At 40.7% G+C, this 13,057-nt stretch overlaps 1 protein-coding gene across 4 annotated transcripts in view; it reads right to left on the reverse strand.

Moving 5' to 3' along the window:
* Positions 1-8: 8 nt before the first annotated feature.
* Positions 9-13,057, reverse strand: part of tmem108 (transmembrane protein 108) — a 267,480-nt gene continuing 254,431 nt past the window's right edge. For all 4 annotated transcript variants that reach the window (XM_062957328.1, XM_062957327.1, XM_008115553.2 and 1 more), the window contains 2 exons: positions 4,333-4,487; positions 9-363 (listed from right to left, as the gene is read on the reverse strand). In XM_062957328.1, the coding sequence (XP_062813398.1) occupies positions 241-363; positions 4,333-4,487 (278 nt within the window). In that variant the 3' untranslated portion in view covers positions 9-240. The remainder of the gene's footprint in view (positions 364-4,332; positions 4,488-13,057) is intronic.

Below are 13,057 nucleotides of genomic sequence, written 5' to 3' on the forward strand. Positions count from 1 at the left end.
CAGTAGGCTTTTTTTGTTTTTGCTTAGAAATTGCTTTTATTTTATAAAGCTGAAGTTTGGTCTGTAAAGGTTTTAATCACACTTGTAAAAAAGAGGTTGATAATTCTTGGGGGAGGGGAGCTGAAAATGTTTCTCATAATTCAGGGTTACACAAAGATTATATTTATAATATATATATTTATATATTTATAATTTGGAGACCACAAAGATGCAACTGCAAGTACTAGAGCAGGGGCAGGGTCATATTTCAGAGACTTGCTCACGTCCTACAAACAATGTTTCTTGGCAGAAGGGGTTAACAAGGACCATGCCAGTGTCCCTGTAATCGCCATTGGCTGGGGAGCGTGGCTCAGACAGGTGGTCCTGAAAAGAGGGAGGAGGGAGGGGACAGAAAGAGAGAAAAAGAAGATTAAGCTTTAGAAAATCTGTCACATATTTATCCCCAATACAGTGGTGTGCCTCTATGAGCACTGTGAATGCAAAAAGATTAAAAATTATGTTATATGATGATAGGCCTTTGTGTGAACCATTAAGCACCATTCTGTTCATTTATCTTTGCGTGTGAGTGATGGGTGCAAGATTAATATAGGACAGAGAGAATGGAAAGATTTTGTCTCATAGGGCTGGAAGGTGTCTCTAATTATGAGGGATGTTCTCAGTTTGTGGGACGGAAGGTGTTTATACAGACTAAACAAGATGCACTTCTCCCCAAGTATCTTAGGGTAGGGTTCATCATAAAGATTAAAATGTGTGCATCATGTAATCTATAAATGTGGATTTTCCAAGGAAATGCATGGCTAAGTTAACTGAAATTTCTTCTCTCATTTAGCACTTAGGCATCACTGCTTCCTGATTGCCAATTCTGCATGCTATGCTGGGTGTAGCCTATCTAGACAAAGGTCTGGGTCAATGGACAAGACAGCACAGTCACCCCACAATTCCTGGTAGAGAAGCAAATGGGAGGGGATGATAAATTTTGCTCTATTGGAGGGACAACATTGTGTTAGGAAAGCATGACTGTGGGGCATGGAAAGCCCTGTTTTCCAAAGATGGCAACTATTGTGGAAACTAAGACATAAACTCAGGTCATGGTCCTGCTCCCTTAAGTAGTTACTACTGTCTGAAGAGTGACAGAGCTGGCTCTTGGAGAGAGCTACATGGATTATACCCTGTATGGTCCAGGTAAGAGCCCCGGATGGCTTAGCGGGTTAAACCACCGAGCTGCTGAATTTGCTGACCGAAAGGTTGGCAGTTCGAATCCGGGAAGCAAGGTGAGCTCCCACTGTTAGCCCCGGCTTCTGCCAACTCAGCGGTTTGAAAACATGCAAATGTGAGTAGATCAATAGGTGGGATCTGGCGGGAAGGCAACGGCGTTCCATGCAGTCATGCCAGGCACATGACCTTGGAGACATCTATGGACAACACCGGCTTTTCGGCTTAGAAATTGAGATGAGCACCAACCCCCCAGAGTCGGACACAACTAGGCTTAATATCAGGGGAAAACCAGCCTCTGTTTAAAAACCTCCAAAGAAGGAACCTCCATCACAGTCTAGGGCAAAAAGTTCCAGTGCTGAACAGCTCTCATAGTTAGGAAGTTCTTCTTAATGTTGGAATCTCCTTTCCTGTAGTTTGAAGCCATTGTTCCTTGTCCTAGTCTCTAGGTCAGCAGAAGACAAGCCTGCTGCCTCCTCCCTATGACTTCCCCTCATGTCTCCTCTCCTTCTCTTCTGCAGACTAAACATGCCCAGCTCTCTAAGCCACTCCTCATAGGGCTTGTTCTCCAGATCATTTTAGTTCGAACTGCCAACCTTTCGGTCCCATTGGCTTCTTTAGCTGCCCCATGACATTGTTGGCTCATGTTTAACTTGTTGTCCAAGAGGACTCTAAGATCTTTTTCACACGTACTGCTTGCTATCGAACCAGGCATCCCCCATTCTGTATCTTTGCATTTCATTTTTTCTGCGTAAGTAGAGTATCTTGCATTTGTCCTTGCTGAAGTTTATTTTGTTCATTTTGGCCCATCTCTCTAATCTGTTATGATCATTTTGAATTCTGCTCCTGTCTTCTGGAATATTAGCTATCCCTCCCAATTTGGTGTCACCTGCAAACGTGATGATCATGCATTCTAACCTTTCATCTAAGTCATTAATAAAGATGTTGAACAGAACCGGGCCCAGGACAGAACCCTGCAGCACTCCACTCGTCACTTCTTTCCAAGATGAAGAAGACACATTGGTGAGCACCCTTTAGGTTTGTTCACTTAACCAATTACAGATCCACCTAACCGTAGTTTTGCCCAGCCCACATTTGACTAACTTGTTTGCCAGAAGGTCATGGGGGACCTTGTCGAAGGCCTTACTGAAATCCAGATACACTACGTCCATGGCATTCCCTGTGTTTATTTACCCCGCTTGTAACTCTACCGAAAAAAGAGATCAGATTAGTCCTGGCATGACTTGTTTTTGATAAATCCATGTTGACTATTAGCTATGACAATATTTGTTTCTAATTATTTACAGACCACTTCCTTAATGATCTTTTCCAGAATCTTATCTGGTATTGATGTGAGGCTGACCGGACGGTAATTGTTTGTGTCGTCCTTTTTTTCCTTCTTGAAGATAGGGATAACATTTGCCTTCCTCCAAGCTGCTGGAACTTCTCTCGTTTTCCAAGAATTCTCAAAGATGATTGCCAGTGGTTCCAAAATGACTTCTGCTAGTTCCTTCAATACTCTTGGATATAGTTGATCTGGCCCTAGGGACTTGAATTCGTTTACAGCAGCCAGATATTTCTGGATGACTTGTTTCCCTGTTTGGGGTTGGATTTTCCCTAATCCTTCATCCATTCCATGTTGCTGAGGTTGAGGATGGCTTTCTTTTTGTGAGAAGACTGAGGCAAAGAAGGCATTAAGTAGTTCTGCCTTTTCCCTATCCCCTGTCAGAATTTCCCCATCTTTTCCTCGCAGAGACCCCATCGCCTCCTTTTTCTATTGTTCCTGGCAAGCCTGAGCTCATTTTGCGCTTTCGCCTTGTGAACCTTTTCCCTATAGGAGTTGATTATTCATTTGAATTCTTCTTTGGCGATTTCTCCTCTTTTCCACTTCTTGTGCATGTCTCTTTTGAGTCTGAGACCAGTTAGAAGTTTTTTGGGCATCCATTCTGGCTTCTTTGCACTTATTTTTTCTCTTTGTTGGCACTGTTTGCAATTGTGTCTTGAGTATTTCACTCTTGAAAAATTCCCATCCATCCGTAACTCCCATGTCTTTTAGCACTGGCATCCACAAAATACTGCTTTTGCATCAGACTAAAAAAGCTTTGTCCAAATTAAACTATTAGCTGACAGTATATAATGTTCTCTGACAGACTTTGTTCCATTAGTGCTACTTCTACAGCTTACTACTGCCATTTCTTTGCATCTTTGATAAAGATGTGTGAGATTATAATTTGCAAGACCCATCTGTCTCATAATAGTACCATAATGATTGAAACAACTACAGTTTATGCACTGCAATGGAATGAGATTTTTATTAATATTCTAGCTGCTGAGAAATGAATCACTTAACATAATGTTCCCAAATGTTTCTGCTTTGCAAAAGTAAAAGAAACTCTTAGTTCAGGGAATGCCTCAAAAGAAAAAGGAATACTGTCTCTGCTGGGATATAGAGAAACAGGAGTCAGGGAATCAAAAGGCGAAAGAGTGTCTGAAACATACACAAAAACTGAGAATCAGAACCTAAGGGTAATGTAGATGGTGAAAATAGAAATTTGAGGAAAGAGGGAGGGGACACGGAGAAAGGATAAGGGCCAGTTGAGTTATGGAAAAGGTATTACAGGAAAAAAGAACAGAAAAAGACTATCATAGGAAAGATACGGAGAGTGGCTGAATCAGGATGACTAAAGACGAGGACAGAGGCAAAGGATATAAAAGAATGGGTGGTGCAGATAGAAAGGCCAAAGAATGGGTATAATGTCCAGGGATCCAACCATGGCGTAAACATAAACCCAAATACTGAACAATCTGCAGTGGCAGTAGAAGAGACACCAGGCATAATACAATTTAAAAAGGAAAGCTATTCAAGAGGCCTGACACTCCTTGTAATTTTTGGGCCCCAAAGCCTATGACAGCATGTAAGCCTCCATGTCCCCAGGTTTATGACAATAGCACTGGGACAGCAAACACTCCCCCAGGAACTCCATGACCCCTGGAGTAGGTGCAGCAACCCTTCCAGCATATTAGCAGTTCATGAAGGGATGAAAGTCTGCTGGGTTTAAGGCGTTCCACTCTATAGGAAGAGGTGGGGTCGAAGAGAAATAAACTGGCTTCCATTCTTACCTCCGATGTTCCCAGGGATTGTATCTCTCTTGGTAATTCCACAGCATGCCTATTGAAGTAGTCCATGGTGATAGCATTGTTCCAATAGCTCAGGTTGTTCTCCGGATTAGATGTCTTCTTCTTTCTCCGCATGCAGCAGACAGTTAATAGGACCGCTGTGAACATAAGCATATTGAAAATGAAATGTACAACTTTGATGCTTATTGGAGTCATGCAGTACTGAGTGCTCCATGGGCACCTTGGTCCCTTCAGTCCCTCCAATTGTGACACATGACAAATGATATGATTTAATGTGGGAGCAAGGAATGCTGGTGTGTGGAAAATTTACCATGTGAGATGGCAGTTTTAACCATGTCAGATTCATAACAGCATTATAATTCACCCACACTATAAGTGTCAAAGGACATCGAAGACCCTTCCTTCATCCCAACTGCCACTGCCCAAGACTTGAAGGATGAGAAGAAGCAGACATAGCTCTATCATGCCTAAGCCTACAAGAGATGAAAGGCCCTCCCTCCATGTTCTGGATATGGAGAGAGAGAAGGAGCAGGCCTGGTTCCTCTATACATACAACAATCAGATAATTCAAATGAAATCATGTTTTATTGATTAGCCCATCGGCCGTATCAAAACATTTAACACATAGACATACATACAACATACAAAAGAAGTTAAAATAAACAAGCTGTTAACAAGATCCCGTTCAGGTCAAATATCTGCTTCACCTCCACAGTTTAACCCAATTGATTCGAAATATGCAATTTTCAGCTGTGTTGCTTTGAATAGGAAAAGGGCTGTTTTGTCTGTTATTTTAGGATTCTGGCCGGCCAACAAAAATGAAGTTTTAATATGTGGGTCCCAGTGTGTTTTGTGAATAATGTATGGTCCGAGGCATTGGTCTCTCTCTTTCTTATACAATTCACAGCTGAACAGTACATGTGTGATATCCTCCACCTCTGATGCTCCATGAATACAAAATCGCTCATTGTATGGAACTTGATTAAACCTTCCGTGTTTGACCATCGTATCCAGCTGCTCAAAACAAGTTTTGGTAAATACCCTCCTGAGGTGTTTAGGCATTTCTGTCTTTAGATACTGTTTGGAAAGTATGTTTAAAGCGGCTTAACCATTTCAATGAGCCAGCTTTACTGAGGGTAGCAATGTCTTTTTGGCCTTCTATATCCAGTACTCGTTGAGCAACTATTTTTGGGTCTAGTTCTAAGAAATTTGGATACCGAATCGGAAGTCCACAACTCCTAATGTATTTTGTCAGATGAACTAGCCAAGAGGTCTGATGTTGATTTTCTATCTGCTCTAACAGGCACAGTTTGGCAGTCTATCATTTGCCATGGCAATCAGTTTTACCCAGTAGAATCATAGAATAGTAGAGTTGGAAGAGACCTCATTGGCCATCCAGCCTCTGTTTAAAAGCTTCCAAAGAAGGAGCCTCCACCACAGTCTGGGGGAGAGAGTTCCACTGCTGAACAGCCCTCACAGTGAGGAAGTTCTTCCTGATGTTCAGGTGGAATCTCCTTTCCTGTATTTGAAGCCATTGTTCCGTGTCCTAGTCTGCAGGGCAGCAGAAAACAAGCTTGCTCCCTCCTCCCTATGACTTTCCCTCACATATTTGTACATGGCTATCATGTCTCCTCTCAGCCTTCTCTTCTGCAGGCTAAACATGCCCAGTTCTTTAAGCCTCCTCTGGACACATTCCAGCTTGTCAACATCTCCCTTCAACTGCGGTGCCCAGAATTGGACACAGTATTCCAGGTGTGGTCTGACCAAGGCAGAATAGAGGGGTAGCATGACTTCCCTGGATCTAGATGCTATACCCCTATTGATGCAGGCCAGAATCCCATTGGCTTTCTTAGCAGCCGCATCACATTGCTGGCTCATGTTTAACTTGTTGTCCACAAGGACTCCAAGATCTTTTTCACATGTACTGCTGTCTAGCCAGGCGTCCCCCATTCTGTATCTTTGCATTCCATTTTTTCTGCCGAAATGAAGTATCTTGCATTTATCCCTGTTGAACAGTAGTTGTAGGCCCTGATTTTGGATAAGCCATCAACTATATATATATACTCCCAGTTCCGCTCTTACTGCGGCAGCTGGGGTCGTCCTGTCCACTCCTAGAAAACTTCACAAGTGCTGTGATTGCTCTAATAATGGTACCTGGTTTAGACCCCAAACTTTGGCTCCGGATAAGACCATGGGGGTAACCTTCACTTTATATACTTTAAGGAGTGGGTCTAAAGTGGAGTGGTTGGCTATGATTTGTTAATTTAAGTACAGTAGTCTCACTTATCCAACATTCACTTATCCAACATTCTGGATTATCCAACGCATTTTTGTAGTCAATGTTTTCAATACATCGTGATATTTTGGTGCTAAATTCGTAAATACAGTAATTACTACATAGCATTACTGCATATTGAACTTCTTTTTCTGTCAAATTTGTTATATGACATGATGTTTTGGTGCTTAATTTGTAAAATCATAACCTTATTTGATGTTTAATAGACTTTTCCTTGATCCCTCCTTATTATCCAACATATTCGCTTATCCAACGTTCTGCCAGCCCGTTTATGTTGGATAAGTGAGACTCTACTGTAGTTGATTTACACATACTCTTGCCCTGACTGAGCTTCTTTGATGATGTGGAACAATCAGATGATTGTTTTTTTATTGATAAATACTACATGAAACTGTAAATCTGAGTAGAAAAGGAAAAAAAGCCTGCTTAATCTTTTCCTGTTAACCATATTTCTGATTCTAGCAACCCAGCAATTCAGCATCGACTGGCTGAGACATGTATTTCATTCTTCCTGATGTTGGGGTCTGCTCTGATCCCAGGATCAACAGGGCAAATTTCTCTAGCACAGGATCAACAGGGCTTTATTTTGAAAAAAAAAATGAGAAAAGAGGTCACACTGTACTATTGAAGATACATACAGCACTCATGGCTGCAAACTTGCTATATTTGCATCCACCTGGGTGAAAGTGACAATAAACTTCTCTATGCTTTCCTCTTAGACCAGTTTGTTGCAGTGCCTAAATCAATTTACCATTCCATCTATGATGTGGAGCAGTGCAGTACTCCCATCTCTCCCTGGGGTTCGACATGGGGTACAACATCATTGAAGCAAGAGATAAAAAAAACTATTAAAACATATAAAACAAGATACAGAGAATTAAAATCCACTGATGGAATGCAGATTAAAATTCACAACTTAAAAGTGACTGGGCAGGCCTGCCGGAAGAAATGGGTCTTCAGTTGCACCATAGATTCTGACAGATGACTTAGCTGTCGAATTTCTTTTGGCAGGTGATTCCATAGTCTTGGGGTAGTTAATGAAAAAGTCATCTGGTGACAGTTGGCTGTAGAATTCTGGCAGGATGGAGTAGCCACACACCCCCAGAGGTCCTCAGTGTCCAGGACAGATAGATTGTATGGGAGAAGGCAATCTATAGGTAACATGAAGCTAAACCATGTAGGGCTTTAAAGGTCAAAACCAACACTTTGTACTTTGCATGGAAACTAATTGGCAATCAGTGGAGTGACTTTAGTATAGATGTAATATATGCATTCCTGGATGTTCCTGCATCCAGTCTGGCTGCCGTGTTTTGAACTAATTGAGTTTTCCAAACTTGGTACAGAGGTAGCCCAATGTAAAGCGCATTTCTGAAGTCCAACCTTGAGGTTATAATCACATGTACCATCTTTAGTTTCTCCAATTTTAGGAAGGGGCAAAGCTAGCATATCAGCTGAACCTGGTAGTAGGCACTCCTAACTGTCACATTTACTTGGGCTGACAATTGGAGAGACAGATCCAGGAGCACTCTCAAGCTGTGAACAGTCTTTCAGGGGGAGTTTAACCCCATCCAGAACTCGTTGACACACCTCTATCCCCAGGCTAGGACTCTTAGTGGCAAGCACCCCTGTCTTGTCTGGGTTCAGTTTCAATTTGTTTTTCCTCATCCAGACCATTACCTCCCCCAGGCATTTATTCAGAAGAGACACACTATCCTTAGCTAAAGCTGTTTTTGAAGGCATGGAGAAATATTTGGGTGTCATCAGTGTACTGATAGCATTCTGTCCCTGTGGATGGTAGTCATGACTGAAAAAAGAAAAGAATACCAGGCTCAAGGTTGCCAAATAAACTTTATAGCTAAGTGGGGATCTAAACCTGAGTTTCTGCAATCCTTTGTTGACATTCTAACGAGTGTGCTGTGCTTGTTCTTTCTAAAGTAGAACGAAGCAGTTAGGAAGGAGGGGATTCAGAGGCTTCCAGGAAGCTTCCAGGAGTGTGATTCTTCTTAGGCTTTCAGGAACATAAATCTCAGATCCTTGGTGGGTAAGGTGAGGGGTTTGTTAGGTACTGTGCTGCTGTTAAAAATAGCAGTGCCCACAGTGACTAAAAGACCACAGAAACAGATTGGGGACTCATGTGGCCAGAATTCTTGTCCAAGGAAAAAGGAGGCAATGAAAGACTGGTATAGTTGCCATGCTTTAAGTGTTGTCTGTATCACTTAAAATATATATCATTTCTTGATTCACCACCACGGAACCCTATTTAGGCACCATTGAACCCCTATTTTTAAATATTGTCTGCACTATAGGAAAAAGCAGAAATGCTTAGGCTGAGAAGACATTCAAGAACTATACAAAACCGCAATATTTCAGATTTGTGAATGAAAAGGATTGCCCAAGTGAACAGAAAAAATATAGTATGCCAAAGATCATTGCAATGTTTTAGGAGGGGGGGGGGAGCAAATAGTTATTGTGGATTTAAACTGAAAACCATGCATCTCAGCAGACAAACTATGAAGATTATTGACATGCAGGGATGAAAGCTATGTTTAAAGCAACAGGGAACACTGTTATGGTGAGACTGATAATCAGATAGGGTTTATTCAATGCCTGCTCTAATCAAAAGAAAAAGTGTGCTCATGCTAGAAATCTTTTTGTTGAATTAGTATTACTACTGTCAAATTCAAACTTGATTGCCTATCACAATACTTAAGATAGAATTCTTGCTGCCTTTTTGTCTCTCCTTCCTGTAAGTTCTTAATTCAGACTGTAACTCAGGAATGGTGAATGTTTTGCCTTCTGAGTCAAATCCTAGAGACAGCAGTCAATACAGATATGGGAGTTGTTGCCATAAATATCTCAGGGCTAAAGGTCTCCCTCTGATGCTCTAAACATTGTAGCACCAATGGAAACATTTGCTAGTAAACAAAATAATTATCCAGGACATTTCATCTTGTGGAAGTAAAAAGTTGGAATGTTATTACAGTTATTTTTTTTACCAGCAGCACAATAAGGGTACATCTCAATTAGAATTTTAGCTGATAACTTTGGTGGCAAGAACCGGGGCAGGTTTCACATCACCTGCCAATGCCAAAGTGAGTCTTTATTGTCTTTGGCAAACACAGATTGCTCCCCTTAGTGTCAAATGTCCAACAAAAAGCCACCAATTATGCCATGCATGCTGATTTTGGAAGGTAAGCAATGGGATAGGCCTGGTTAATAATTTGACAGGCAATCATTAGTTGTACCAGGTGGTGTATTAGGGGAACGGCTATACTGATTGTTAATCTCAAGATTTAGGTGTTTAAATATAACAATCGGGTGGAAAAATAAGCTGCCATGGTCACAGTGTCACAGAAATCCTAAAAACCATGAGAAAGAATTCAGTAGCACCTTTGAGTCTAATGAGGGGGGAAAATCCTATCACAAGCCTTGTGGACTAGATCCACTTCATCAAAAACTCTACAGGTTGCATATTTATTTTGCCATATGTCCTGTAGGTGGCAGCAATCTCCTTGCTATACAACCAATTTATCAAGTAATTTAATACAACCCACAGGAAACTGAAGTGTTCCAGAAGCATTCCATAAGAGGTGATAGGAAAAGAGGGCAGTGCTGCTGTAGAAACATGGCATTAGGGAGCTACTACTGGTGTATCCATAAATGAGTTATTTATCTCACATTACAAAGCCAAAAAAGTGACTTGTATGGGTGGGTATGTGTATCAAAGTGAGCATATAATGATTAAGTAGCGCCAATGACAAATTATACAGTGATTATTACTATTTATCGTTATTATGTTTTGACACCATGAATTGTACCTGCCTTATGAAGCAAATGGTTCCATTACTAATAATTGGGAAAGAAGAACACAGCTTTTGAAAGAATAAGCTTTTCAGAAAAATAGAAAGTAACAGTGCAGTTCATATGGATGTCCAGTGCATAAAAATATATTGGGTAGATCTATACTGTGGAATTAATGCAGTTTGACACCAATAACTGCCATGTCCCCATGCGGGGACATGAGAGAAGCCTTCCACAAGGATGGTAAAAACATCAAAACATCTGGGCGTCCCCTGGGCAACGTGCTTGCAGATGGCCAATTCTCTCACTCCAGAAGTGACTCAAGTTGCTCCTGACACGAAAAAATAATGCTATGGAATCAGAATTTGTAGTTTGATAAGGCACTAGCACTGTCTGGCAAAGAAGATTAAAGACCTTGCAAAACTACAACTGGCATTATTTCATAGCACTGAACCATGGCAATCAAATTGGTGTCAAACTGCATTAATTTTACATGTAGATGCACTTTACTCACTGCTTTTAACTGTTCTCTTCTGTATGACAGAAGGCTGGACCTAGAGAGCCTCTACAATCCCTTTCAACTCTGCAATTCTAGGAGACAAAAATAGTTTCAAACACTTAAGTGTTGTTAAAAACATTGTTGGACTTTGGGTAAGCAATTTGTTCCTCTATGATTTCTAGCCAAAATGCTTGTGCAAGTTTTGAAGAATCCCTGTGGTGACTACAAACAGGTTTAGGTTCAAGGTTCAAGGTGCAGCGGCCAGAGCCTTGAAGAAAGAAGTTACTATGCAACATTGCTCAGGGAAAGGAGAGAATAATAATGTTCCCTATACATAATAATATAACTGGTAATATTGTTACGTTTGCTATGCAGCAATAACATTCACCTTTTTTTGTTACATTTTGGTAGCAAAATGCACTAGGAAGCATTTCCAAAGGATTTTTCCCTCCCCAGATTTTAGGTCCTTTTCATAACAAAGAGTAAGAAAATGGACTAATATGTAATGGTAATGAAAGAAGAAGCAAATAATGGGTATGGTAGTGATTCTTATTAGAAAATGACTTTCTAAGTTTATGGTGTTTCTTTTAATGCAACAAATCCAGATTCTAGCCCCTCACTGAGCCATGAAATTCAGGGTAACCTGGGCCAGACACACTTTCTCAGAGGTCTTATGAGGATAAAGTGGAATGGTGAAGAGAGAGCAATATGTGTGTTCTTTGGAATATAGAACAGTTTAAACTTGCAGTAGAAATTTGTGCAAACGGAGCTGTTTACATTTTCAGTTTCAATTAATTCTTCTTGATTAATCACATTCTAGTATTCTACTATTGTATTAAGAATAGCTTTATATAGCATCTTACTTGCAAGGAATGCAAGGTGTTTACATTTTAAAAGACTAAAGCAAAGAAATATGACCCAGAAAATGAATTGCAGATGGTAATATTTGACTTAGACTGCCAGTGCGGTACAATGGTTTGAGTGTTGGACTACGAATCTGGAACCAGGGTTCAAATGCCTGCTCAACCATGGAAACCCACTGAGTGACCTTGAGCAAATGACACTCTTAGTTTCAGAGGATGGCAAAGGCCCTTTGAACAAATCTTGCCAAGAAAACACTGTGATAAGTTTGCCTTAGGGTTGTTGTAAGTTGGAAACAACTTGAAGGAACACAACAACAACCCATTTCTTTAGAGTTTTCTACCATGATCAGTTCTGTTCATTAAAAAGTAGGAGATACTTTTGTTGATCACACAGAAAGTGAAAAACCAACAGACTTTAGCACCTCAATCGAAGCACTGATTATGTGCATGTATGAGTGAAAGGGCTCTGATATGATAGTAGAGCACTCAATCCACCTGTATTTCAAATGAACTAACAGTAATGTGTGAATTCTAGCTTTACAAAGTTGTCAAAACCTACAATCATGTCCTTCTATATTTAGGTTTCATGGGTGGCCTTCTATGTTTCTAGAATACATGGGGAATGGTTCTTATGATGTTAACTAAGCAATAATTTTTAATTAGACCTGCTACAGCTTTCTATCCACAAGATGGCTCCTAGAGTATGCATTTGAAAATGTTTGACTGACATTCATCCAGTTTGCCTGCAGGACTTCCTATGAAAAGAGAGGCTGAATGGACTTTGCATTGTTTTGGTTCATGGGACTCATCTATGAGCAAGTCACTCTCCTATACGCATGCATAGAAACCATTCCAGGATCATGTGGAACTGTGATCAAATTCTACTAATGGCTAGTACTTTCACAATAATAAGGAATAATAAGAAGATAATGGCCTAGTCCTTGACAAACAACTCTTGAGTCACATCAGAACCTTCTGAACTGCTTCTCTGGTGTCCAGATGGGTAAACATGTTACCTTCCAAATATTGAACTGGAACTCCCACTCTTTCTTACCAACAGCTATGGCGGTTAGGACTTACGAGAGCTATAAGTTAACAACAACCAAAAGACCACATTCTACACATGCCTGTTCCAGTCCAGGAGCTGTGGTCACTTTGCTGGAAATTGCCATTTGTCTGGTTTGAAAAAAGAACTACTGAAGAGAAGCATATGTTTTGGACTATTCTGGTAAATGCCCTTTTCAGTCT

Source organism: Anolis carolinensis, chromosome 6 (genome assembly GCF_035594765.1).
Source record: "Anolis carolinensis isolate JA03-04 chromosome 6, rAnoCar3.1.pri, whole genome shotgun sequence".
NCBI lineage: Eukaryota > Metazoa > Chordata > Lepidosauria > Squamata > Dactyloidae > Anolis > Anolis carolinensis.